Source organism: Maniola jurtina, chromosome 15 (genome assembly GCF_905333055.1).
Source record: "Maniola jurtina chromosome 15, ilManJurt1.1, whole genome shotgun sequence".
Lineage (NCBI taxonomy): Eukaryota > Metazoa > Arthropoda > Insecta > Lepidoptera > Nymphalidae > Maniola > Maniola jurtina.
The window spans coordinates 10,451,344-10,475,173 of NC_060043.1; the positions used below are offsets into that span (position 1 = coordinate 10,451,344).

Genomic DNA, 23,830 nt, shown 5'->3' on the forward strand with positions numbered 1-23,830 from the left:
TATATATATATATTTATTACAGGTTGCCCATTTGGTTGGTTTTAAATTGGAATATGTGGAATATAGATGTAGATAAAAAAATGGCAAACCTAACTCAAATCATAAATTATGTGAATAGGATGACACAAATCAATTTCTACCTATCCTAAATCAAAAATAGCTAAATCCTAAACCTCCGCTAGCTAACTTTGTAGCCCAAACATAATTTACGACCAAACACCAATTTCGTGCAATTGAGGATGCTCCGGTGTCGGGGCGAAACGTACGTCGAGAGTAGTGGAAAAGTCTTGTGTGGTGGTGCATGTGAGTGGTGGTGGCAGTGCTTGCTTGGGAACTTGGCTTTATTGCTTGGTTGGGGAGGTAAGCGGTGCTTAGCTTGTAACTGCATGTTTGACCATACAGATTTTTTCTGTTGGCGGATTATAGCAAAATAATTTTAACTGTTTCTTGCTAAACCTCTATTTTTCTTAGTTCCTTACAGAAACTTTGTTTTGCCAAAGGTCTCATCCGAAAAAGGAAGTTAATATTGCATTTTCATCCAATTCTAATCTATGTTTAAAATTTAAAAACTCTAGCTCATTGGGAAGTTAGTTTTAAATCAATTACAAAATTTGTGCCTGACAGTCAAACAGACAAACAGACCGACAAGAAAGCGAATTAATAAAAACGTGGTGAATATGAAGACACAATTTAATGTCTACTAATCTTAAATCAAAAAAATAGGTCCTAAAGCCTCGCTAGCTAACTTTGTAACCCAAACATTTATGACCAAACACCAATTTCATTTGTGCTACATTGTTGGGCGATAAACCGCTATTTTTCTTTGTTCCATAAGGAAACTTTGTTTCGCCAAAGGTCGCATTCAAAAGTTATATTAAGTTTGCGATGTCAAAGGAGGGAAGGTGGCTCAGAAGCTATATTTCGACGCCCAACTACTTTGAATAAATAACTTCAACTTCGGTATAGTTTGTATCGTTTGTCGTGAATAAATTCATCATGTACTTGCTATTCAATCGTAAATATCATTGATGTACTATTGGCTCGAATGCAAAGATTACACCACAATGATAAATTTTACAATTTACAATGTATAACTTTGCTATATTTTGGCTGTTCAAACTCAGGAACTTTTAGTACTTATAAAATAATATTATTTTCCTTTAATTTGGTCCGCATTTACTCCTCTTTTTAACTTACTCTATAAGTCTCGTAATCCTGTGTCGGAAATTCTATTGTACTCGTAGGTGATCAAGTTTGATCCTTTTATCCTTCTCAATATTGTTGATGTAAAGCCGTTTTGTGGAACAACTTTAGAATTGTTTCCATAATGTGCACAACAATTACCACAAAATAAATAAGTAGGTAGGATAATGCCTTTCTGTTCTGTGATGTACATAATAATTCTATTAGGACTACATCTTTAAGTATACTTGTATGGTTACTTATTTACTTACCCAACAAGTTCTACTTTTTTATGTTCATCTAGACTTCAGTGTAAAGAGTGGTCGTGGTAAATAAAAAAGAAAAGAAAGTTACAATTCACACAATTTTATTGTTTCATTACAGTTTCAGCCTTGCTTTTATAAATAAATTTTTACACTATTTACATCGCAAAACTCTTGCTTTAAGTACAAATTCCATAAAAACTTTCAAATTCACCATTTGACTTTCTTACACAGATATGAGAAAATAATATTTGTCTATACAATGATAACATGTGATACAAGTAATGATAAGAAGTACAGAGTGGATCCGGGAAGTATGGATCCTGAGTAACTCCTTACAACAACAATCATAACATCCTTAGATGATTATCTGTTGAGCTGCAATCGCTCTTCTCGTATTGTCATTGACGTGTGAGACCTAGAGTATGGGCTAACTGAGTACATCGAGCTACAACTTCGTCTTGAAGAAGGCTGAAGGCCATTGCTATCAATATAAGTCCAAATACAAGATAAGCACAACACGCAATCATCTGTATATATTCACTTTTTGAACTCTCACTTTGCTTCATAGTTAGGAAACTTGTTGGTACAAAATCACCGAAGCCGATGGTGGCTAATGCGATAAAGCAAAAGTAAGCGGCGTCAAGGAAACTCCAGTTCTCCCAAGCGGAGAAAATTGCGGCACCAACGCAAATGTATCCTATAAGGAGGAACAAGACAATGCCAACTGGTATGTGGCAGTGTTCGAGGCTGTGGTTTGGATGCTGCACGCTCGTGGAAGCACTGCTGCTGGGGACTGCACAACTCTTCATCTTGTGGTTCTCTTCGTTCCATATCAAAGGCACTCTTGATGGTGTGTCGTGAGGACATATCCTGAACAAAAAAAAGATTAATGTAAAAGTTTGTACATACTACCTAATACTAACTACATAACAAATAGTACATAATGCACACAGATGCTAGCTAAGCCTACAAGCTAAGTTTAATAGCTTAAAAATATTTTCTATAATAATTGCACATTCAAATCGTTACTTTCTAGGTGACCCACTGCAATGTTTATTCCTTTTAATTTTAAGTGAATCGCAACTGAAGTATACATGTTTTAGCAATCTAGTGTTGATTTCTATAAATATTTCTTTAGGAGTTTCAGAATAGCCATTCAGAATTCATCATATTATATTCATCAGATCTCCACCAAACTAAAATGGGACCGCCTCAGAATGACCTTCCAAATAAAAAAAAAACAAAATCGGTTCATATTTAGCGGAGTAATCGCGTAACAAACATTAAAAAAAAATTTAAAAAAAAAACATACAGTCGAATAGAGAACCTCCTCCTTTTTTTAGGTCGGTTAAAAAATCTACACACCCTTCCTCAGGATCCTCTGAATCATCCAGCTCCTCCTGGCTCCTGTTGAGGTACATCTCGCCGCACTCCTCAGCGATGAGCTGCTCAATGGCCGGCCCTCGCGGCCTCTGTATCGTGCCTCGCCCTCTGCCTCGCACCGGCCCGTGCACCGTGGCTAGGCACTTCATGTTGCTCATTGTTTTCTTGCGATCCAGCGTTTGTGTTTGGAGGGCTGACGACGTTTGCGGTTCTGTGGAAACAGAAATTAATTTGTACACGTACTTTACACGTAACGGATAAATTCCTAAACACGAGAAACTGACTTTGGCATATATTCGTTTTACTTAATTGGTGCTGGACAGTTTATGAATAGGTACCGTACGCCATAATCACACTATCACACTTAATATTATAAAGTAGAAAGTTTGTGTGTATGTATGTACGTTTGTTACTCTTTCACGCAAACACTACTGGACAGATTTGGCTCAAATTTGGAATGGAGATAGATGGGCATTTGTCCAGCTATGGAGCTGTACAGGTTAGATATTCTGTCATAAAATATATAGGTTAAGATAAATATAAGTAGCCAATTCGGGAGCTAACCGAATAAATAAATAATTAGGCTCTTCAGAAAACTTTTTAACGACGAAAATCCAAGACTACATACGGTGAACTTTGACGTTGGCCAAATCATATGCTATGAGTTACTTGAAAAAACTTTGTGTCTCGTACCAACGTAACTTGGAAAGTCGAAGACATTGTAGGTTGGTATTATACAGATGGTAATAAAATAATAAGTCTGTCTAAACATAAAGTCGAATAGACAATTACGAGGAATAAAATGTAAAAGCTAATAAATATTAAAGTGGGCATTGAAACGTAAAATGGAAAATAAACGGATTGTTCCGACATAGTTTCAGATAGTAGATTATAGAAAATGTTTATTCAATATATTGAATACTGCTGTAAGATTTTAATCCGGTAATAGGAAAATGTTTACCAGATGAAATAGTTTCACAGATTTTGATCCGATAAAAGAAAATGTTTACGTATCTGATAAATTATTTAAAGCTGGTACAATGTACATATTTATATAAAAGAAAAGTTTTATCTGATTTTCAATTCAGTCGTTTTAAATTTTTATAAAATTAACAACTTAGTTTTCACAGAATTCAGTATTGATATAGAAATAAATTTAGGTAAAATATTTTAAAATTCTGTGGCTGGTTTAATCTTCCAGTTAATATCAGTAGTGAATGTTCTACAAAAAATAAATAATGAGTGTTCGTTCGTATCGTTCATCCGATTGAGTTGGTATTTTGTACAGTTAATGTTGGCACATGCGCGAAGGTTTCTAACATAGTACCTACCATCAATGTAGATGCACGAGTCGCATTTTATCGCATGCCGGGTGTTATCTATTAAACTACAAGATATTCTAAATGTGAAAGTGTACCTACTTATTTGTTAGTCTATCCTTCAATCACACCGCAACGGAGCAGCGGATCCACTTGACCTAGAAGTGACATAGGTTACTTTTCATCCAGGGAAATTAAAGAATTCCCATGGGATTTTCAATAACCTAAATCCACGTGGACGAGTCGCAGGGATCAATGCGTACTGGTTGTGTTCCGTAGGTTGTGTTTAATACTAACCATCAGTCAAGGTACTACGCTTCACCCGTCCCATCGTAGCGGCCCGAGGACTTGTGGGTACTTTCTCAAACACTTGGGAGTACTGTCCCCTGTCTCCAGCCCTCGCCTTCACCGTACCAGGGGATCTGTGAGCCCGGGGGGGAAACGATGTGTACTGGTTGTGCTCCGTAGGTTGTGTGTAATACTAACCATCAGTCAAGGTACTACGCTTCATCCGTCCCATAGTAGCAGCCCGAGGACTTGTGGGTACTTTCTCAAACACCTGGGAGTACTGTCCCCTGTCTCCAGCCCTCGCCTTCACGGTACCAGGGGACCTGTGAGCCCGGGGGGGAAACGATGTGTACTGGTTATGCTCCGTGGGTTGTGGTAGGAGACGTTGTTGTTCGTGCAGTTGAAAGTGATTCTCCAACTGTAAGAAGAAAGGAATTGTTTTGGTCTTATATTCTTTCCAGGTTAGCGCATTTCTGTTTTTTTAGTATCCATTGGTAAGTAGGCACGGCACTTATTATAGCAACTACGATGCTTGAACGGGATTCAGTAAACACAAAATGTATGGTGATCTATGGATCGAAAGACTGCCATAAATTTTGACTTCCCAGAGCGGAATTTTAACATATAATATATTTTAACCAATAACCAAACCGATAAATAAGTAAATCAGGTTCTTTTCAGTTTTTTTAAGAATCTTGAAAAATCTTGTCTCACATGCAACTATTCCGATTCAAATAGTAAGTCTCGGATTAGATCGAGTAAATTTTCTGAATAGTATCTTCTTAATTAGGTTTAAGTTAAGTCTCGGGATTCTGTTAGAACTTGAGTAATTAATCACGGCAAGTAACATGTATCACGTAGCTTGTAAGTTAAGTTATTCGAAAATTCGTAGGAGGGTTCGGTATGTTTCGGCGGAGAAGCCAATAAGTAGTTCAATTTCAAAATTAGTTTACAGTACCTAATCACGTTTTGGATATTTCTCTACGTGATTAAAACAGAAATGAGGAGATCCGTAGGAGAACCAAAGTAACCGGTATAGCTCAGTGAGTTGCGAAGCTGGAATAGTAAGGGATAGGGTATTGTACGAAAAACCGATAGACACTGGGGTCCCAACAAAGCCTCTTAAGAGGGCTCTCTCCGTCACTCGTTTCATACAATCGTAGTTCCAATTTCATTTGAATATTAAGCAACTAAAGTCCATGAAATTTTGCAGACATATTCTAAAAACTAATATCTATGTCTGTGGTTTTCCAGATTTCTGTTAAAATATTCGGTTCCAAAGCTACGCGGTCTTAAAAAATTGCATACAAATCTTTGAGCCCCTGTAATTTTAAAACTACATATTTTTAGAAAAATCTAAAACACCACAGACACAGATATTAGTTTCTAGAATATGTCTGCAAAATTTCATGGAATTTGGTTGCTTAATATTCAAATGAAATTGGAACTAAGATTGTATGAAACGAGTAACGGAGAGAGCCCTGTTAATGGCGACCACGTATGAGAAAGACCTCCTCACTAGGTGGACAGATGACATCAAACGAGTCGCAGGGAGCCTATGGATTCAGTCGCGTGTAGAAGTTCCTTCAAAGAGACCCATGTCCAGCTGTGGACCTCCATCGGTTGATAATGATGATGAGCACATCGTATTGCGATGACAACAAAGTGGTTCATAAACAGAACAACATCATTGAAATTCCAATTAGCAATTGATATAATTTGCAACGTAATAACAGGAATCCTCTACAAATAATTATGCGATACAAATTATTATCTGTTTATCCCTTTGATAAGATTTCACCGCATTAGCCCAGTGCAGAGCACCATGATATAATTTCCGTTTATGGAATCAATTTATGATGAAACCCGATTTTGGATTAAAATTTATACACCCAAAATATTATTATTATATTACTAATTTGTGTGTATCGCATTTGTACCTACTCCAATTTTATCCGATGTGCGGTTTCGACGAAAAAGATTATATTTGATAAATAAAATTTATTTCATTTCCACTTCCACTCCGGTTTTTTTGCTTAATTTACTTGCTAATGCAGACGACCAAACATATGATAATATTCGATGCAATAATTTTAACCGTTTAATTTACTCTCATTTATTTTAATATATCCTACTCATTCACGTCCTGTTTTATACACTAGAAAAAAGAAATTAAACGGAATGGGGTGTGCGCTTTAATAAACATTTATATTCAAAACAGATTTTCGATAGGCACATAGAGCTTCCATAAATCCTTTAATGATTTAATATTTTAATATCCAATATTCATTTGGAAGGTTTCGGTCTAACTGTCACTTTTCACGGTCTATTCGTTTAAAAGATTTTGAAGTTTGGTACAAATTCAATGTAGCTTGCATCCCGATGACAAGCTTAGCTATTTTTGTTCCCAAAAATCAAAGGGTTCATCCTACGGGATTGTTAAAAGCTAAATCCACGCGGACGAAATCGTGGGCATCGTCTAGTAATTTAATAAAAATAACCTCCTTACCTCACCGTCTTTCCTCCAAGTGTTAGGCACTTTATTCTTAGTAGCACGCAGCCACGCTAGTCTAGCCAGTCGTGCCAGTGACGCGCCAAGGCCTGCTAGGCAAGCCAAAGTCAATGGCACGCCAGCCGCTGCGTACGCCACTGTAGCGGCTCTCCCTGCTGCAGTGCGAGGTGAAACGTTGCCATATCCTGAACAAGATAAAGTTGAAAACTAAAGCCCTTCTCCTCTTTCATTTGACATCCCACTCGATGCAATGGCAAAAAAAAATTTCAGAGACCCCCCACTTTTTTTCATGTAACATCCGTTAGGTCAATTTTTTGTATAAAATGTAGCCTATGTCACCCGGGAATTTACGACGAATCGATTGACACCTCATCCATCAAAATCGGCCCAGTAGTTTAGGCGCTACGGTAGAACACACAGAATCTGGATACAAACATACACACATACGTACATACATACATAGACTGTTAAAATCGTAACCTTTCCTTTTGGCTTTCCCGCAGTCGGGTAAAAATTGATAATATTAGCATCTTGATAAAAGATACACTCTGGGGGCGATGAAGAGAACTATGCTTGGAGTTCCTCTACGTGATCAAAACAGAAATTAGGAGGTCCGTAGGGGTACCAGAGTAACCGACATAGCTGAACGGGTTGCGAAGCTGAAGTTCCAATAGACGGGACACATAGTTTGATAAACCGATAGACGTTCTAGGGTCCCAAGGTACTAGAATGTCGACCTTGCACCGGAAAGAAGTTCTACCTAAGCAAAAGTGGGGAGGGTCAACTAGTGAACATATAATATTAGGAAGCTCCGAAATCTAAGAACATGAGTATCTCGCCTAGTCACATACCGGTATCGATGAAATTTCAAGATTAGCAAGATTCTTTCAAGATTGCCCATAGTTAACTAAAAAGCAGCACTACCTATATTCCAAGCCATACTGTGGCTCTTCCGAGTCGGAATCTTCTTTCTGAAAGTACTAATCATCACTAAAGTACAAGTACCAAAAGAAATTATACAAGTGTAAATTAAAAATTTATAACACCCCCGACAAGTGAAGGTTACAGTAACTAGAAAAGAGCTGATAACTTTCAAACGGCTGAACTGATTTTCTTGGATTATAGCTAAGAACACTCTCGATCAAGCCACCTTTCAAACAAAACAAAAAACTAAATTAAAATCGGTTCATTAGTTTAGGAGCTACGATGCCACAGACAGATACACAGATACACACGTCAAACTTATAACACCCCTCTTTTTGGGTCGGGGGTTAAAAGTACTTCAGTGATTTTGATTTTCAAGAATATTAGGCAATTCTTACAAGAAATGAATGACTCAACATTTCATTATTTATTTATCTAGGTTATAATCACAGGTTATTTTTGAAATAGCATTGAAAATTAATATTTTATTTTCTTCCGTTGACCGTAGACAAACAAGGGCTGCCTTTTAACGAAGTTTTTGTAGGTATAATTAATTACGTTCATTAAAATAATATAAAAATTTGGCCTCAACAAAAAATTGGACACTGATTGATCGTAGTTGGTTTTTGAGTTGTTTATTTTTATCCAATTAGTGCTAAGCTGATCCGGCCAAGCTTAGTTCAGGTGGAATTATTTAACATTCTTTCTAACTGGGCATGTCGTCGTCTACCGATAGACTTCCATTGGACATCAAGGTCTCTTTTTAACCGACTTCCAAAAAAGGAGGAGGTTCTCAATTCGTCGGAATCTTTTTTTTTATGTATGTTCCCCCATTACTCAAAGACCCCTGGACCGATTTGGATTTTTTTTGTTTGAAAGGGTATACTGTGCAAGTGGTCCCATATAAATTTGGTGAAGATCTGATGAATATCTTCGGAGATGGAGAACAGAACTCCTCAATGGATAAGAGCAAATTGCTCGCGATCAGTGTAATAGCTTAGTAAACAGTAGGGTTTTAACTGGGCATAGCATATTATAGTACAGTGGGGCCACTAAAAAGTGTGAAATAAAAAATTTTCAAAAGAAAAATAAAAGCATATTAAAAGAAAATAAGCATATTAGAAGAAGTCCAAGAGTGAAGCTCGCCCGACTTCATACCTAGGTACATTACACGTGTAGCTAAACAAAAATTATTTTGTATTTTTTAGTGTTTGTGGTTTTTGAAGTCGGTTTTATTTTTCTTTTGAAATTTTTTTATAGGGACTTCGACAGTCCAAACGCCGCGGTTTTGCACTACCTGGATCCAGCGACTTCTTTGATGGCGTATGTTTATCTAGTAGGTCTAGTATCTGCCAACTCTGCGCTTTCCGGTGTAAGGTTGCCATTCCAGCACCTTGGGACCCCAACTATCGTTTTTTTTTTTTTTAATTATATAGACTAGCGCTTGGCTGCAATCAGACCTGCTAGCAAGTGATGATGCAGCCTAAGATGGAGCGCGCTTGCCTAGAAGTTGCCTATTCACTCTTGACTTGAAAGTACCCATATTATAGGTGGAAGGGAAAACTGACGCCGGAAGGGCGTTCCATATCCTAGCGGTTCGAATTAGGAAAGAGAAAGCAAATCGTTTCGTACGTATTCGAGGAATTTCGACTACGTACGGATGCAGACCTTGACGATGCCTGGCAGTACGATGGTAGAAAGGTGAAGGAGGAGGAGGAAGGATTCTTCGTGGGTGGTCATAATGGGTGTCTATAGGTATAAATAAATACTTACTTCTGAATATTTTTTTGAGGCTTTGGTTTTGACAAACGCGCTAACAAACGGTCCTTCAAGATCACAGAAGTTTTTTAAGAGTTCATTTCCACGATCAGATGTTTGCAGGGTCCTCATATCCCCCGCATGTATTACGCAAATTTTTTTTTGGTACATCTACACATCGGTACTAACTGCAGCTTGGCGGAATGTGACGGACAAATTAGATATTTTTAGCATTAGTATCTCCGAATTTAACAAAATATGTATGTATTGTAACGTCTGACTTAGTATGCGTTTTGGTTTCACTGTAATCATGCTGAGATATTATTATTATTAAATAAATCAATTATTTAATGCCTTGCATAGAATGGATTAGCTGCAGAATTATAAATAAGGGTCTGCTCCGAATCTTTGTAGAGTAAGTCCACCAGTATAGAGCCAGGGTGAGACAGTATGGCTTCATAAATTAGCAAACTGACCTATCATAGTAATGAAGGTGAATATTAGGGCGCCGGAAAACGTCCACTTAGTGTTCCACAGCTGCCACAAAGGGTAACCCGATTTTCTGTATCATACTCCTGTATATTTGCCGCTAAAGAGGAGTTCATGCGACTAGAATATTTGATTAGCTTACTGACCTTTGCGGTAATAAGAGTAGGTAATGCAATTTGAGGGCAGCAGAGAACGTCCACTTAGTGTCAAGAACATAAAATAATATTTTATAATAAGTTCTAGGAGACAAATTCCAAGTTTGCTTAATTTTTCAAAACGTTTGATAAAGTAGCAAACTCACCTATTGTGGTAATAAGGGTAATGTAATATATTATAAGGGCGCTGGAGAACGTCCACTGTCGAGCAGCTCAGCTGGCTGTGGGTCTGTTTGTCTCGAACTTTCGCAGCTTTTTGTACTTTTTTATACAACTTTTTGTACTCCAGTATTAGCGAATAAGTGCCTTTAGCCAAATTGCAAAGTTACTTTATTTTTCGAAACGTTTGATAAAGTAGCAAACGAGGGTAATGCAATATATTATGAGGGCGCCGGGGAACGTCCACTTAGTGTCGAGCAGCTCTATCGATTGTGAACCCGTTTGCCTCACCATGATGGATGACTCGAAGGTCCGCAGCTACTGAGTAACAAATAGTAGACAAACGCCTGGTTGACTTAATTTTTGGAAACGTTTAAGAATGTAACATTCTGACCTATGGTGGTAATGAGGGTAATGCAATATATGAGGGCGCCAGAGAACGTCCACTTAGTGTCGATCAGCTCGGCTGGTTGTGCGTCCGTTTGCCTCGCGGCTGCCACGATTGAAGACTCGAACTTTCGCAGCTGTTCGTGGACCAGTCTCGTCCAATTACGTTCGTAGAGAACGTTAAGGCGTTCTGAAACAATGAAAAAAAAATCTTTAATATGACGTTACTTGATAATCTATTTGTGAATATAAATGTTTTTTGTTTGTTTTGTGTCGTTTTGGGATATAATTCCAAAGTTTAGAAACTTCGCGCATTATGCGCATATTGTTTTGCGCTAAACTTTATAATCATGAAAGCATTAAGTAAAGTATTGAGTAGATATACTTAAGTAAATTAATGTTGACTTTATTTGAAATAGGTAATGTGGGATGTATTGAATTCCATCTTTGGTCGCGTTTCAGAAAATAATTTCAGAATCAATTGAAAGTAATTACAAGCTTGAAACACAAATTCTATTGGAGCTTGTCGACGTCAAATTTGTTAGGAAATATTTGCTTAGGATAATATTATTTGAGTTTGTACGTTGATGGATCTTTTTGTGGCAGCTTCCCTTGCTATTTGCAAAACGAACATTTAATCAGGGAGTTGTTTGTTTTTGGTCATTTTCCGGTATTAGAAAAATAATAATGTGCCTCTAGCATATAGAAATTTTGTGCTAGTAAAATTTATTTTTAATAGAATAATGGCCCAGTTAATAAAACGTTTAAATATTTTCTGTGATATGCAACTAAATTGAATTTTATTTGGCCATAATATTATTATACAAGTGTGAATTGCTTCAACTGAAATTTGAAACCAATAAATGATTTCAAATATTAAATTAATATTTTATAGGAATAGTTTTTGCGTATTGTCTAGCATTCAGAGTATTATAAAAAAATAATATTCAAAAGTACTTGTAAAAGTCTAATTGAATATAATAAAAAAAAATATTTATATAAGTATTTATGAATCGAAATCAGTAATTTTTTTATTGCAAGCATTGCATTAATTTTGTACTCCAACAAAATTTTTTACAGTTTCAATCCAACCAAACGCAAAATATTTTTGGTAGGTATACGAAATAAATAAAATGAAAAAATTAATACTCTACTGTACAACCTAGTAGTTACTCTAGTAAAGAACTCTTCTCTCATGATATGGGTAGGTACTTAAATGGCTAATAGACCATAGTATTTCGGAGAAAAAACAAAGTAATCCTATAAGGGTTCCGTTTTTCCTTTTGAGGTACGGAATCCTAAAAACTAAGATTTTTACTATGTGGGTTACGCCGATTTCTTTCAGTTCAAGGTTTTATTCTTAAAATTCAAAATTCAAAATATTTTTATTCAATTAGACTTTTACAAGTTCTTTTGAATAGTCAAAAGCATCCACCACTGGTTCGGAATGCCTTTCCTACCGGGAAGAACCAGCAAGAAACTCGGCGGTTGCTCTTTTCAAAGATTTGATATACAATATTATGCCATGTATAATAGCAATTGAAGTCCCGCGCATTGCTGGAGCGAATTGTAGGTCAAATCCACGCTCTTTTATCATTTACATAATCTTCGATAGTATAATATGCTTTTCTCAGGAGCATATTTTTAATAGATTTTTTGAACCTGTGTAAAGGCAAAACCTTAAAAGGTCAAAGCGGCGAAAAACTGCAAGTAAGTAGGTACTAGGTAGGTACTTACTACAAATAACTTTGAGGAGCTCGTAGGAGCTGTCCGTTTCTCCACCTCAAATTCTCGCCTCATAGCCATTTATAACCTTGCCTTACATAAAAGTATGGAAAGATTCGATTAATAAAGAATATCGGAAATCTCGCTATCAATGCAGACTCTATCTTGACACACTAATGATCGCGGTCTCAATTGGGTTCGTGGTCCCGCATTAAAGCCGAGCATCGAACAGCACGAGTTACAATGAAGCGTTTATAGATGTGCCGACAAGTTGGATATACGTACACTTTCCAACACATAACATAAAGTCCCCACTCACGCTATGTTCGTGTTTGTTTGAAATAATCTAAGAAAAAACTAAAAGTATGGATTTTTATGCGAGTTTCACCAATACAAGGAAGAATCTAAGAAGGTTATATTATGTATAATTTATCGGTATGATGATAATAAATGTGAATTTAATCCGAAAAAGTTGACCCATCTTGAGAATGGGAATATTGGAAAATCCGTCATGGATACCACCGGCCACGGGGGAGCACAGTATTTATATCGGACTCCTACCGACTAAAAATCTCACGATGTTCCATCTCACCCCTGATGATGGAGCACAAGGAACCGACAACACCTCGTTACTCCGCCAGCGGATGTCCGTCTTAGCAAACACTACTAGGACACTATGTGCCCCCAAACACAAACACCGTTAGACATATGCTGGAACCACAGCACGCCACTCAACCCGAGGACCACACTGTGAACTATGGACCACCCCATGTCCATCAACCACAAGAACTGTTACCCTTCCACAACCCGTATCCTCCTATCCCATGAACCGACTCAGTGAATCGGTACACCTCAAAAGACGTAAGAAAAAGTCAGCTACCGCTTGAGACTGACTGAAGTTGGAAGTTGGCGTGTCTGTAGATGATCTAACCACAATATAGCTGAGTTGTAAAGTGTAAAGGAGTTGCCATAATACGGTCGGTGGGTCAGTGATCTAATATGAGATTATGATCGGAGATTGCCTTTCTTCGTTTACATTATGATAGTGTAGCTTTTCTAATTAAAATGCTTATGAATATTTTTTATGAACTTGGTAAAGAGGCTTGAAAATTTAAATGACCTATTGAAAAAAAATTGTAAGTTAATGCAGATTTGTTACAAAACGAGTCTCCATGAAAAAGTAATCTTCCAAAATCAAGGTTAAATGTTCTTTTATAATATAAAATTTTCAGATGTCTTCTATGCAACGTCACGAATTCAATTGAGACCGCAATCGTTAAGATGTCGTGATATCGCTCGAATTTTAACACTGAAAATTTTTCACTGTTCCGATATTTATACCAATATTTTTACCATGTAATCGAATACATAACTCTAAAATAAATTGCATACTCAAAATGCTCCAAAAATTTCATATGTGTAAGTGAAAAGTTTGAATTTTTTGCACAATTCTATTTAAAACATTAATTCAACAAAGGTATATTTTTCATTTTTATTCTTTGCTGTTTTATTCTGGATAGAAATGAAGTAAAATGTCATAAATACATAATTTATTATTGCTTCCGAAGGTGTAAGTTATTCTAGGTTGAAATATTTAATACCAAGAACTTGTATTATACTTTAAATTATTATATTACTAACATTATAATTAATGCCAAAGTGGGTGTGTTTGTTTCTTGGTTTGTCCTTCAATCACGCTGCAAACAGAGCAATGGATTGACCTGATTTTTGTACACGAATATAGTTGAAGACCTTGAGATAACATGATTTTTTATCCCGGAAAATCAAAGAGATCCACGGGATTTTTAAAAATCTAAATCTGATGAAATTGCGGACATCAGCTTGTTATAAATAAAAGTAAAATATAAATTTAAAAATGAAAATCAAAATTATTTCTTATTCTTTGGAACAAATTATACCTGTGTTGTCATTATATACTACAAAACAAAAATAACTGAAAAAGTCTAAATGTAATGGCCACCTCTGAAACCTTTAAACTATTTTATTTATTCCAGAAGTAATAAAAAATTGGACTTCGTCTGTATTGGCGTTTGCTGGCGCGCGTGCTCTGCCTTTTTGGAGTGTTTTTTTTTTTGTTGGGAGTGACCAGGTTTTGTATTTTACTGGTGTTTTTGGTGGTGGAACTGACTGGGAAGCGCTCTAAAGAAGCGCCGCGCGTGTGTCGGTGGGCGCCGGCACAGATGAAGTCCATACTTCCTCCCTAACTTGTAAATAACTACAAACTTGACATTGGCTAATCTTTGTAAAGCCAGACGAGAGAGGAAAAGAAAAAATATTGAAGTATTGTTAAACATTTGTAGGTATTTTTTACTCCGTGCACCATGTCAAAACATATTACAATTTTCTGTAACAAAGAAGATTCAGCAGATATCCAGTTTGAATTTTCCGTTGCAAAATTTTTCGCGAATCGGATTTTCATTGGACGCCAATATTTATTCCGCCGTAACCGAATACGTGTCGTTTCATCCCTTCTTGAGTGTCGGCCAAATGCTAATATTGGCTAGATGTTTTCACGCTTTTTTCACGGTTTACGAACAAGCGATTTCGCACCTACACATTTTTTTTAAAGACACATAGCATAAACGTTAACAACCGGCTAGTACAGACGATTTACAATGGTGTTATAAAAGGTCACTTTAAGTGTTAATTAAAAATTTATAACATCCCCGACACGTGAAGGTTACAGTAACTAGAAAAGAGCTGATAACTTTCAAACGGCTGAACCGATTTTCTTGGATTATAGATTCTTGGAACACTCTCGATCAAGCCACCTTTCAAACAAAAAAAAACTAAATTGAAATCAGTTCATTAGTTTAGGAGCTACTATGCCACAGACAGATACACAGATACACACGTCAAACTTATAACACCCCTCTTTTTGGGTCGGGGGTTAAAAAGGTAATAAGTATGGCAATTTTACAAAATGCGATATTGAATAATTAAATTAGTAAGTTAAAAGTCTACAAACTAATTGGCTCCCTTTCGCAGGGAGATAATGAGTTAAGATAAAAGCAGGTTGTCGTAGAATTGGTGATGGTCTCTCGCTCCCAAACATCGTGCAAGCGAGGTTCGAAGCGAAACAGCGTGGAGTGCCACGGCCTCCTTTTGCGAGGAGGTGATGTCCGCAAAAGAGGCGGCGGAAGGTGAGAGGGAAATTTCGATGGTGGATCCCTCTCGCAGGACGCAACGGGCGCCGAAGGGCAAATGACAACCTCCGGCCTCTATGAGTTGCCGACCTGCGGTTGATGGGCGTAAGGGGCGTTCGTCAACCGATACATAAAAAGGTTATTTGCTACCTGTGTTTAAATAAACTTGTTACGCTTACTTAATAAGTTTGTTTGAACAAGGGAAGAAAACATGGTTATGAGAAATGTACCAACATAGTATACCTACCGACTACTAATTTGTGTCAAAAACAGATAAGGCACATATCTGTTTTGGAGCTGAATTAAACTACCAATATTTACCCCCTGCCTTCTATCCAAATGCCGTCATTTCAACCCACTTTGAGAGTCGTTCTGGTAAAAGACGCCTAGTAAATACCCTAAAAGGTTTGATTAGATAAGTAGGTAAATATTTTTATAACTTAGGCACACAATTCACGTAGATTTCTTTTAACCTCAAACCCGCAAACTTGGATCTGAATTTAGAGGGCTGGAAATTAATGTGGTTAGCAATTTTCTATTTTTGAAATGTAATAATATAAAAACTGTGTTAAAACTAATATGGACAAGGGCACTTTTGAATCTTGGGCACCCTCGTAGCTTCAGCTTTATGTTTAGGTAATTATTATCAGCATAATCTTACAACAAATTCCACAATTGACAATCAAAAAAATTGCATCCTATAATCATACCTATAAATTGGTACCGAATTAAAACTAAAACAAGTGTAAATTAAAAATTTATAACACCCCCGACGATCCAAAGTATCTGAGTTTTCCAAAACATCATTTTCAAATAAATAATTATGTATTTAGGCAACGTCCATCTTGACAGCTTGACATTTGTCTATTGACATAATAATATTATGAACCTAACGGTTATCTAACCTTATTTGCTACAAGAAAACTAGAAAAGAGCTGATAACTCTTAAACGGCTGAACCAATTTTTTTAGATTATAGCTAAGAACACTCTCGATCAAGCCACCTTTCAAACAAAAAAAACTAAATTAAAATCGGTTCATTCGTTTAGGCGCTACGATGCCACAGACAGATACACAGATACACAGATACACACGTCAAACTTATAACACCCCTCTTTTTGAGTCGGGGGTTAATAAATTAAACTCATCGGGGCCACCACAGCGAGGCATTGTACCCAAGATGCTGGCAGCATTACCCCTTTGGATGTCCAAATGAATACTTTGCCCAAGGTAGCTGCCAGCTCTCGGGTCCCCGGTTGACTCGATAACCCTATGGTAACCAAATAGAATTTTTCTTTGAGTTTTGAAAATAAGGGAAGATTTTGTGTGTTCGCTTGCATATTACACAAAAGCTAAAGCGATGATGCGACGCAAGACGGGTCGTTTGATAAAATAAATAATGTGAAGGAACTCGCAGGCTTTGTCAGCAAATTGTTTGTCATTTGTCGGTCACGCGAAATATCGCTCAGTCATTGTTGTTCCCCGATCAAACTTCCTTATTATTTGGCTGTTTCTGCTTTTGTGCGGCTAGATAATGCTGATTTATCGCTTATGTTGCAGGGAAATTTTGTGGCTTTTTATGTCGGCAAATATGTGCTATGGAGACATTATTAAGTTAATCATGCATGAATGCATGCACCAAGACTTCCTTAGTTGGTAATGGAATCAGCTTTTAAGCTGTATTATCGCTTACGTTGCTGGGTTTCGTGGCTTTTATGGCGGTAAATATTTATTATTATAAATTCAAAAGTGTGTTTGTTTGTTGGGGTTTTCCATCAGTGACGTCGCAATGGAAACGTAGGCTACTTTTTATTCTGGAAAATTAAAGAAACTCCATGGGATCTAAAAATCGAAATCCACGCAGACAAAATCCCAGGCAGCACCTGATAGGTTTTTTATTACATTACATACATATACAATAAACATATATTGATTACAATGTTACTGTTGCCCGCATTTATTTCGGGCTACGTACCTAATTTTATAGCTCACCTGTTAGTAGTGGTAATTGATTTGTATTATATTGCGGTCTAATTAAGCAGTCAATATTGTAGCCTACAAATGTAGATATAGAATCACTAGATGCCACTGAACTGATGATAGATATACGAGTACACTGGAAAAGATGTACCCTACAAAATGACAGTTATTTTCTGTGTCGACTCAAAGCGCCCCACTAAGTGTACCGGCAATTAAAATTGACACTTTTCAAATGGTCTTCATGTTGACAGATGTATCATCGCTAACATATTTTAGTTCTGAGTACGGTCTCATGACGATCACTGCTGCTACCAGCACCAAAATAGCGAAGATCAAACTGCTTCAAAAACAGGCCAGCAATCGCAAGTCCAGTGTACCCAGTTGTATTTGTAGAGATCAATACTAATACTAATTGTGATGCTATGTGGCTTTGTCATTTGGTCGGACGCCGTGGTGTGGAATTCGGCAATATCCGCATACGTGACGTAATAACTCATCGTCGAAATGTGACGTAGTTCCTACTTATAGGTATCAGATAGGGCATTTCGCCATATTATACGAAATACATTTGCATATTATTATCTTATGTAAGCAAATTATACAAAATGTTCCAAGATTCAAAACGCGTTTTTTATTTAATAAATCATAGAACCAGATTTATTAATTTGAACGAATCGAATTCGATTCGAAGTGAACCTTCTGTACTTATCAGGTATTCTATGTGCGAACCTTCAAAAGCAGTTGCTCTTTTCGACTCCCAATTAAAAGTTAGACACATAGCAAAATACCTAGAATTCTTGGTACGAATGTGGGTTAGGTTTGTTTCGGTTGGGCGGATTTTACGCAAGCATTTCTAAGGGAATTCTGCATTGATGTGCGAGCGAAGATTTATCAACCTAACGAGGAAAGTTTTGTTAAGTATTTTGAAACTATTCTATTCCAAGATACCTCAATTATATTGACATCATTCTTGCATGTTTATACCGACTTCAAAAAAAGGAGGAGGTTCTCAATTGGGCAGATTGTTTTTTTTTGTATGTTTGTTATATCCGCCAAATATGAACCAATTTTGATAATTCCTTTTTTGCATGGTAGGTCATACTTCAGAGATACCTAGTCCCATTTTAGTTTGGTGAAGATCTAATGAATATCTTCGGAAATGGAGAACAGAACTCTTTAATGGATAAGAGTAAATTGCTCGCGATCAGATGCAGCATAAAAGCAGGTTTTAATTTGCCTAATTTGCTTTTCACCCGTTGTGGTCGTAGAGTAATAAAAACTGTTCATAAGTATAATTACCCATCTCACCATGTTTACATATCAGACTAATATTATAAAGCCGAAAGTTTGTATGTGTGTGTGTGTGTGTGTGTGTGTGTGAAATTTGGAATGGAGATAGATAATATCCTGGATTAGCACATAGGCTACTTTTAATCCCGGAAAATCAAAGAGTTTCCACGGGATTTCGAAAAACCTAAATCCACACGGACGCAGTCGCGGGCATCGGCTAGTATGAAATAAATACTTTTGAGTTTGAATTTTCGAACATCTAAGTGTTTACAATGTAGACAAATATTGTGTTTTCTAGTCGTCTGTAAACATTTAATTTGGATGATTATAAAAGGCTTCTAGGGTTACACGCTTCATTAAGTAAAATACTAAATAACTAATAAGTACATATCTAGTGAATTACTTATTATTTAATAAGTTACACGAGCGTTAGGAACGAAAGCGTAAAATAATATGAAATATCTAAATAATATAGAAATTGTAGATACAGCTGTTGCTGTTGCTACCGAAACTTAGAAGTTCTTGGAAATGCTACGTACCACGTACGTTAAATTATAATGAGTATGATAGATAGAGTTAAAAGATTAAAAGTTTTTTTTAATTAGAAAGAGTTGATTATAAAGAGCTCTTTTTTAATCCCCGACCCAAAAAGAGGGGTGTTATAAGTTTGACGTGTGTATCTGTGTATCTGTCTGTGGCATCGTAGCTCCTAAACTAATGAACCGATTTTTTTGTTTGAAAGGTGGCTTGATCGAGAGTGTTCTTAGCTATAATCCAAGAAAATCGGTTCAGCCGTTTGAAAGTTATCAGCTCTTTTCTAGTTACTGTAACCTTCACTTGTCGGGGGTGATATAAATTTTTGATTTACACTTGTAGACTACCATTGCTTACCATCGAATTAAAAACAAATCTACGAGTATATTGAGTGAAGGGTAACGTACCTATCCTACCTACCAATGCTAGGGTTGACGCCAATCAATGGAAGCACACAACTTGGCGTTCTGCCAACTAATTATTCATGTAAATGGAAACTACACAGCAGCGCACCGTTTGACAACAACTGGCATTGTAAGGTTAACCTTTTCCAATTGGAATGGGACCTGCTTAGGGCTAGCTCTATTATCTTACCATATTAATGGGTTCATTATTATAATATTATATTAATATGTATTGAAATGTCGTATAATAATGTTAAATTTGATTGTACTTTGGTTGGTTGGGCACAAAAGCAATATGAATTTATTCAGCTAGAATGAGTTAGGAAATTAATATTATTTGCCTTCTCAAACAATACACTACATACATAATAACTAACTACAATATGTCTGCCTAAATATTGACAATAAGCGTTGATAGCCCAGTGGTTAAGACATCAGTCTCTTATTTGCGAGGTACGGGGTTCAATGCTAGGCACGCACTTCTAACTTTTTGAAGTTAGAAGTGCGTTTGCGATTATATATGTATGTTTATAAGCAATTTATTTATATAAAAGTGATGAAACTTGCATACCTGAGAATTCTTGAAAATAATGTTCTCACAAGACGTGTCCTTTTTTTAGGGTTCCGTAACCGAAGGGTGCCAACGGGACCCTACTACGTACTAAATCTGTCCGACTCTACGTCAGAGGGCTGCACTTATTTCAAGAACCGTAATAGGGAGAGAGTTGTCACAGTATGTATTTCTATTGCCGCTATAAAAACAAATAATAAGAATTCCAAAATGGCCGCCATGTAAATTAAAAAAAAATGTAGGATGGTACGGAACCCTTCATGTGCTAGTCCGGCTCGCGCTTGACAGACTTTGACCTTGACCGACGTTTGTCGGGACATACGAGTATTATTATCGATTTATTAGCGATCGTCTACGTCTAATAAATAATATAACTAACCCGATATTAACTTTATTTATCTAAGACCTTCCTTTATTATAAATAATTAACAGTAATAGATTCAAATTAAATTCTTATAAAACGCGTACTTAATTAACTTTCATAAAGTTTCTTCATTTCACGAGGAGCTGTTGAAAAGGAAAATCTTATTAATAATAATTTCCATTCAGCAGTTACTTTCGTCTGTGTGGATTTCAATTATGTTTATAATACACGATCCTATGGATAAAATGAGGTGAGATGATTATATTTTAAATATTTGTAATAATAAATCAAAATAATTAATATTAATTTAAATTAATTAATAATAATTAATTGGTTAAAAAAACATTGTAGAATTAATATAAATAAGTAAAAAAAAGTATGCAACTAGGTATTAGGTATTTAATTAAAATGTGATAAAAAATAAAGACAGGCAAAAAATTGATGAAGTGCGAGTCGGATTCGCACACGATGGGTTCCGTAGATACCATCGTATAAGAAATAATACTTTTAATAATAATGTTCTAAAATTTTATGGCTCCCATTTTGAAATTATATTTGCTGTTCTACAATAGCAAACAATAATAATGCTATCGTCAAAAAATAAACATTCTGTGAAAATTTCAACTCTCCTCCTATTACGCTTCAGGAGATACAGCCCACTGACAGACAGACGGACGGACGGATGGACGAATGGAGGACGGATGGACAGCGGAGGCTTAGTAATAGGGGCCTGTTGTCACCCGTTGGTACGGAACCCTAAAAAGGTGATCATACTTTGCAAAAGTACATTTTCATAATGAATTCTTTGTGTAATCCTGAACAATAACTTTTTCGTACCTACTACAATAATATACAAATCAAACAGCCATTGTGAGCCAATACCATTAGGCTTTCTCTGTAATTTAACTTTTCAATGTTTACAAAGCTTTCGTTTTTTGCATTAATACCGAGAATGGGTCTACATTTTAATTTACTCTACTTTTTGTGTTCTTAATGTCCTAAGCAATAATGTTTCATTTTCATTGTTATGGAGACTTCGTTGGTCCAAGAGCTTGTTCGGCCTGATCTTTCGCCTATCGTGTCGAATTGCCGTTTCATTGGGTTATGCAAATGAGGAAATAGAGTAAGTAAGTAGGGCTTATAGCACAAGTAATGGAATAAATCCGAAAAGCGTGAATTTGTGGTTACATCATTTAAAAAAATGTGTTTCAATTTTCAAAGTAAGATAACTGTACCAAGTGGGGTATAATATTATGAAAGGGCTTTACCTATTTATTCTACAAGTGTAAATTAAAAATTTATAACACCCCCGACGATCCAAAGTATTTGAGTTTTCCAAAACATCATTTTCAAATAAATAATTATGTATTTAGGCAACGTCCATCTTGACAGCTTGACATTTGTCTATTGACATAATATTAAGAACCTAACGGTAATCTAACCTTCTTTTCTACAAGAAAACTAGAAAAGAGCTGATAACTCTTAAACGGCTGAACCAATTTTTTTAGATTATAGCTAAGAACACTCTCGATCAAGCCACCTTTCAAACAAAAAAAACTAAATTAAAATCGGTTCATTCGTTAAGGTGCTACGATGCCACAGACAGATACACAGATACACAGATACACAGACACACAGATACACAGATACACAGATACACACGTCAAACTTATAACACCCCTCTTTTTTGGTCGGGGGTTAAAAACAGATTTTAATTTACCTTTATGTTTTTTTAAATTTTTGATTAATCGTGCAAAATGACGAAAAAATTACCCGAGTAGTACTCGCACTTGGCTGTTTTTTTTATCGTGCTACTATTTATTTGGTCTGTGGAAATTATATTTTTTAATGTGCCTAACTACTCACTTGCATTTTTAGAACCCGTAGGTCTATAGGCCATGCGCAGTCTCCTAATTGTATTATTACAACGTTGAAACCGTCAGTTATCAAACTGGGGTAATTGTGTCCAAAAACGTTGTGCAACGAGCTGGGTTTGATGCTTCAAAGACTCTATAAGACTCTATTAGTGATAGAGAGTTCAAAGCTCAAGCTGTCAATTAGCTACGGCCATTACATCAATTTGGGGGATGTCTAAAAACCTTGTGTCTGTCAGTTTGAAACGGGTTTGTAGGTTTAGGCGTTGGAAGGAAAACCACAAAGCGCCATTTCTCTTAGTGCAAATCAAATATTAGCACGGCAAAATTAGATTTTGTGTTTTTAATGTATTTTAACATGGCTCAACAAAATGGCTGTGTTTTTAATCTATTTTAACATTAAAATAGCTCGAACTTGAAGACGCACTTTAAAGTAAAATTCAATTTAATCACAAATTGGGAGAAGATCGTCGGAGGAGTTAAGATACCAAATTGTCAATTAACGGTATTTAAATCAATCTTTGAGCGAATCAAAAAGTTTTCTTTTCCTATGTTAAACGTTATGATTCATAAAATAAGTCAAATAACAATATAGACAAAGGGTTCATTAATATACAGTTTCAATTGCCTATATTCAGTAACCTGGTAACAATAGGCATTAGCCTATGTCAAAAATAAATCATTTCTCAGTAATTATTAAATAGAGGGTCTGCCAGAATGCGTACAATCTACGTCCTTTGTTAGTTAGTGTAATAACCATTTTAAATTATCGATTTAACTAAAATGCACGCCAAATCATACAGGCCAGTATTTCATAGAAGCTCGCATACTAAGCGCGTGTTTTGACATTTGATAAAAAGATACTGATTTGATTACCTAGTTGTCAACATCCCTATTATGTAAGAATCTACTATCAATGTCCCGTTGGCAAACTTTGGGTACGGAACTCCAAAACGGCTCATACCGAAAAAGCGTAAATGGCGTTTACTTGAGTGATGCGCACGTGATTCGGCAATCCAATTAAATGCATGCGGTGCAGCAACACGTCCGCCTCGACCACGCCAGCGCTCCATCGATGCATCGGCGTTTCAATCGAATCG

The 23,830-nt window shown here is 36.3% G+C and overlaps 1 protein-coding gene across 1 annotated transcript in view; it reads right to left on the bottom strand.

Moving 5' to 3' along the window:
* Nucleotides 1–1,532: 1,532 nt before the first annotated feature.
* LOC123872309 overlaps nucleotides 1,533–23,830 on the bottom strand; it is a 209,855-nt gene continuing 187,557 nt past the window's right edge. Inside the window, exons 3-7 of the mRNA XM_045916519.1 lie at nucleotides 10,830–11,012; nucleotides 6,948–7,135; nucleotides 4,637–4,856; nucleotides 2,814–3,042; nucleotides 1,533–2,318 (exon numbers count right to left, since the gene is read on the bottom strand). Coding sequence (XP_045772475.1) covers nucleotides 1,847–2,318; nucleotides 2,814–3,042; nucleotides 4,637–4,856; nucleotides 6,948–7,135; nucleotides 10,830–11,012 — 1,292 coding nt within the window. The 3' untranslated portion in view covers nucleotides 1,533–1,846. The remainder of the gene's footprint in view (nucleotides 2,319–2,813; nucleotides 3,043–4,636; nucleotides 4,857–6,947; nucleotides 7,136–10,829; nucleotides 11,013–23,830) is intronic.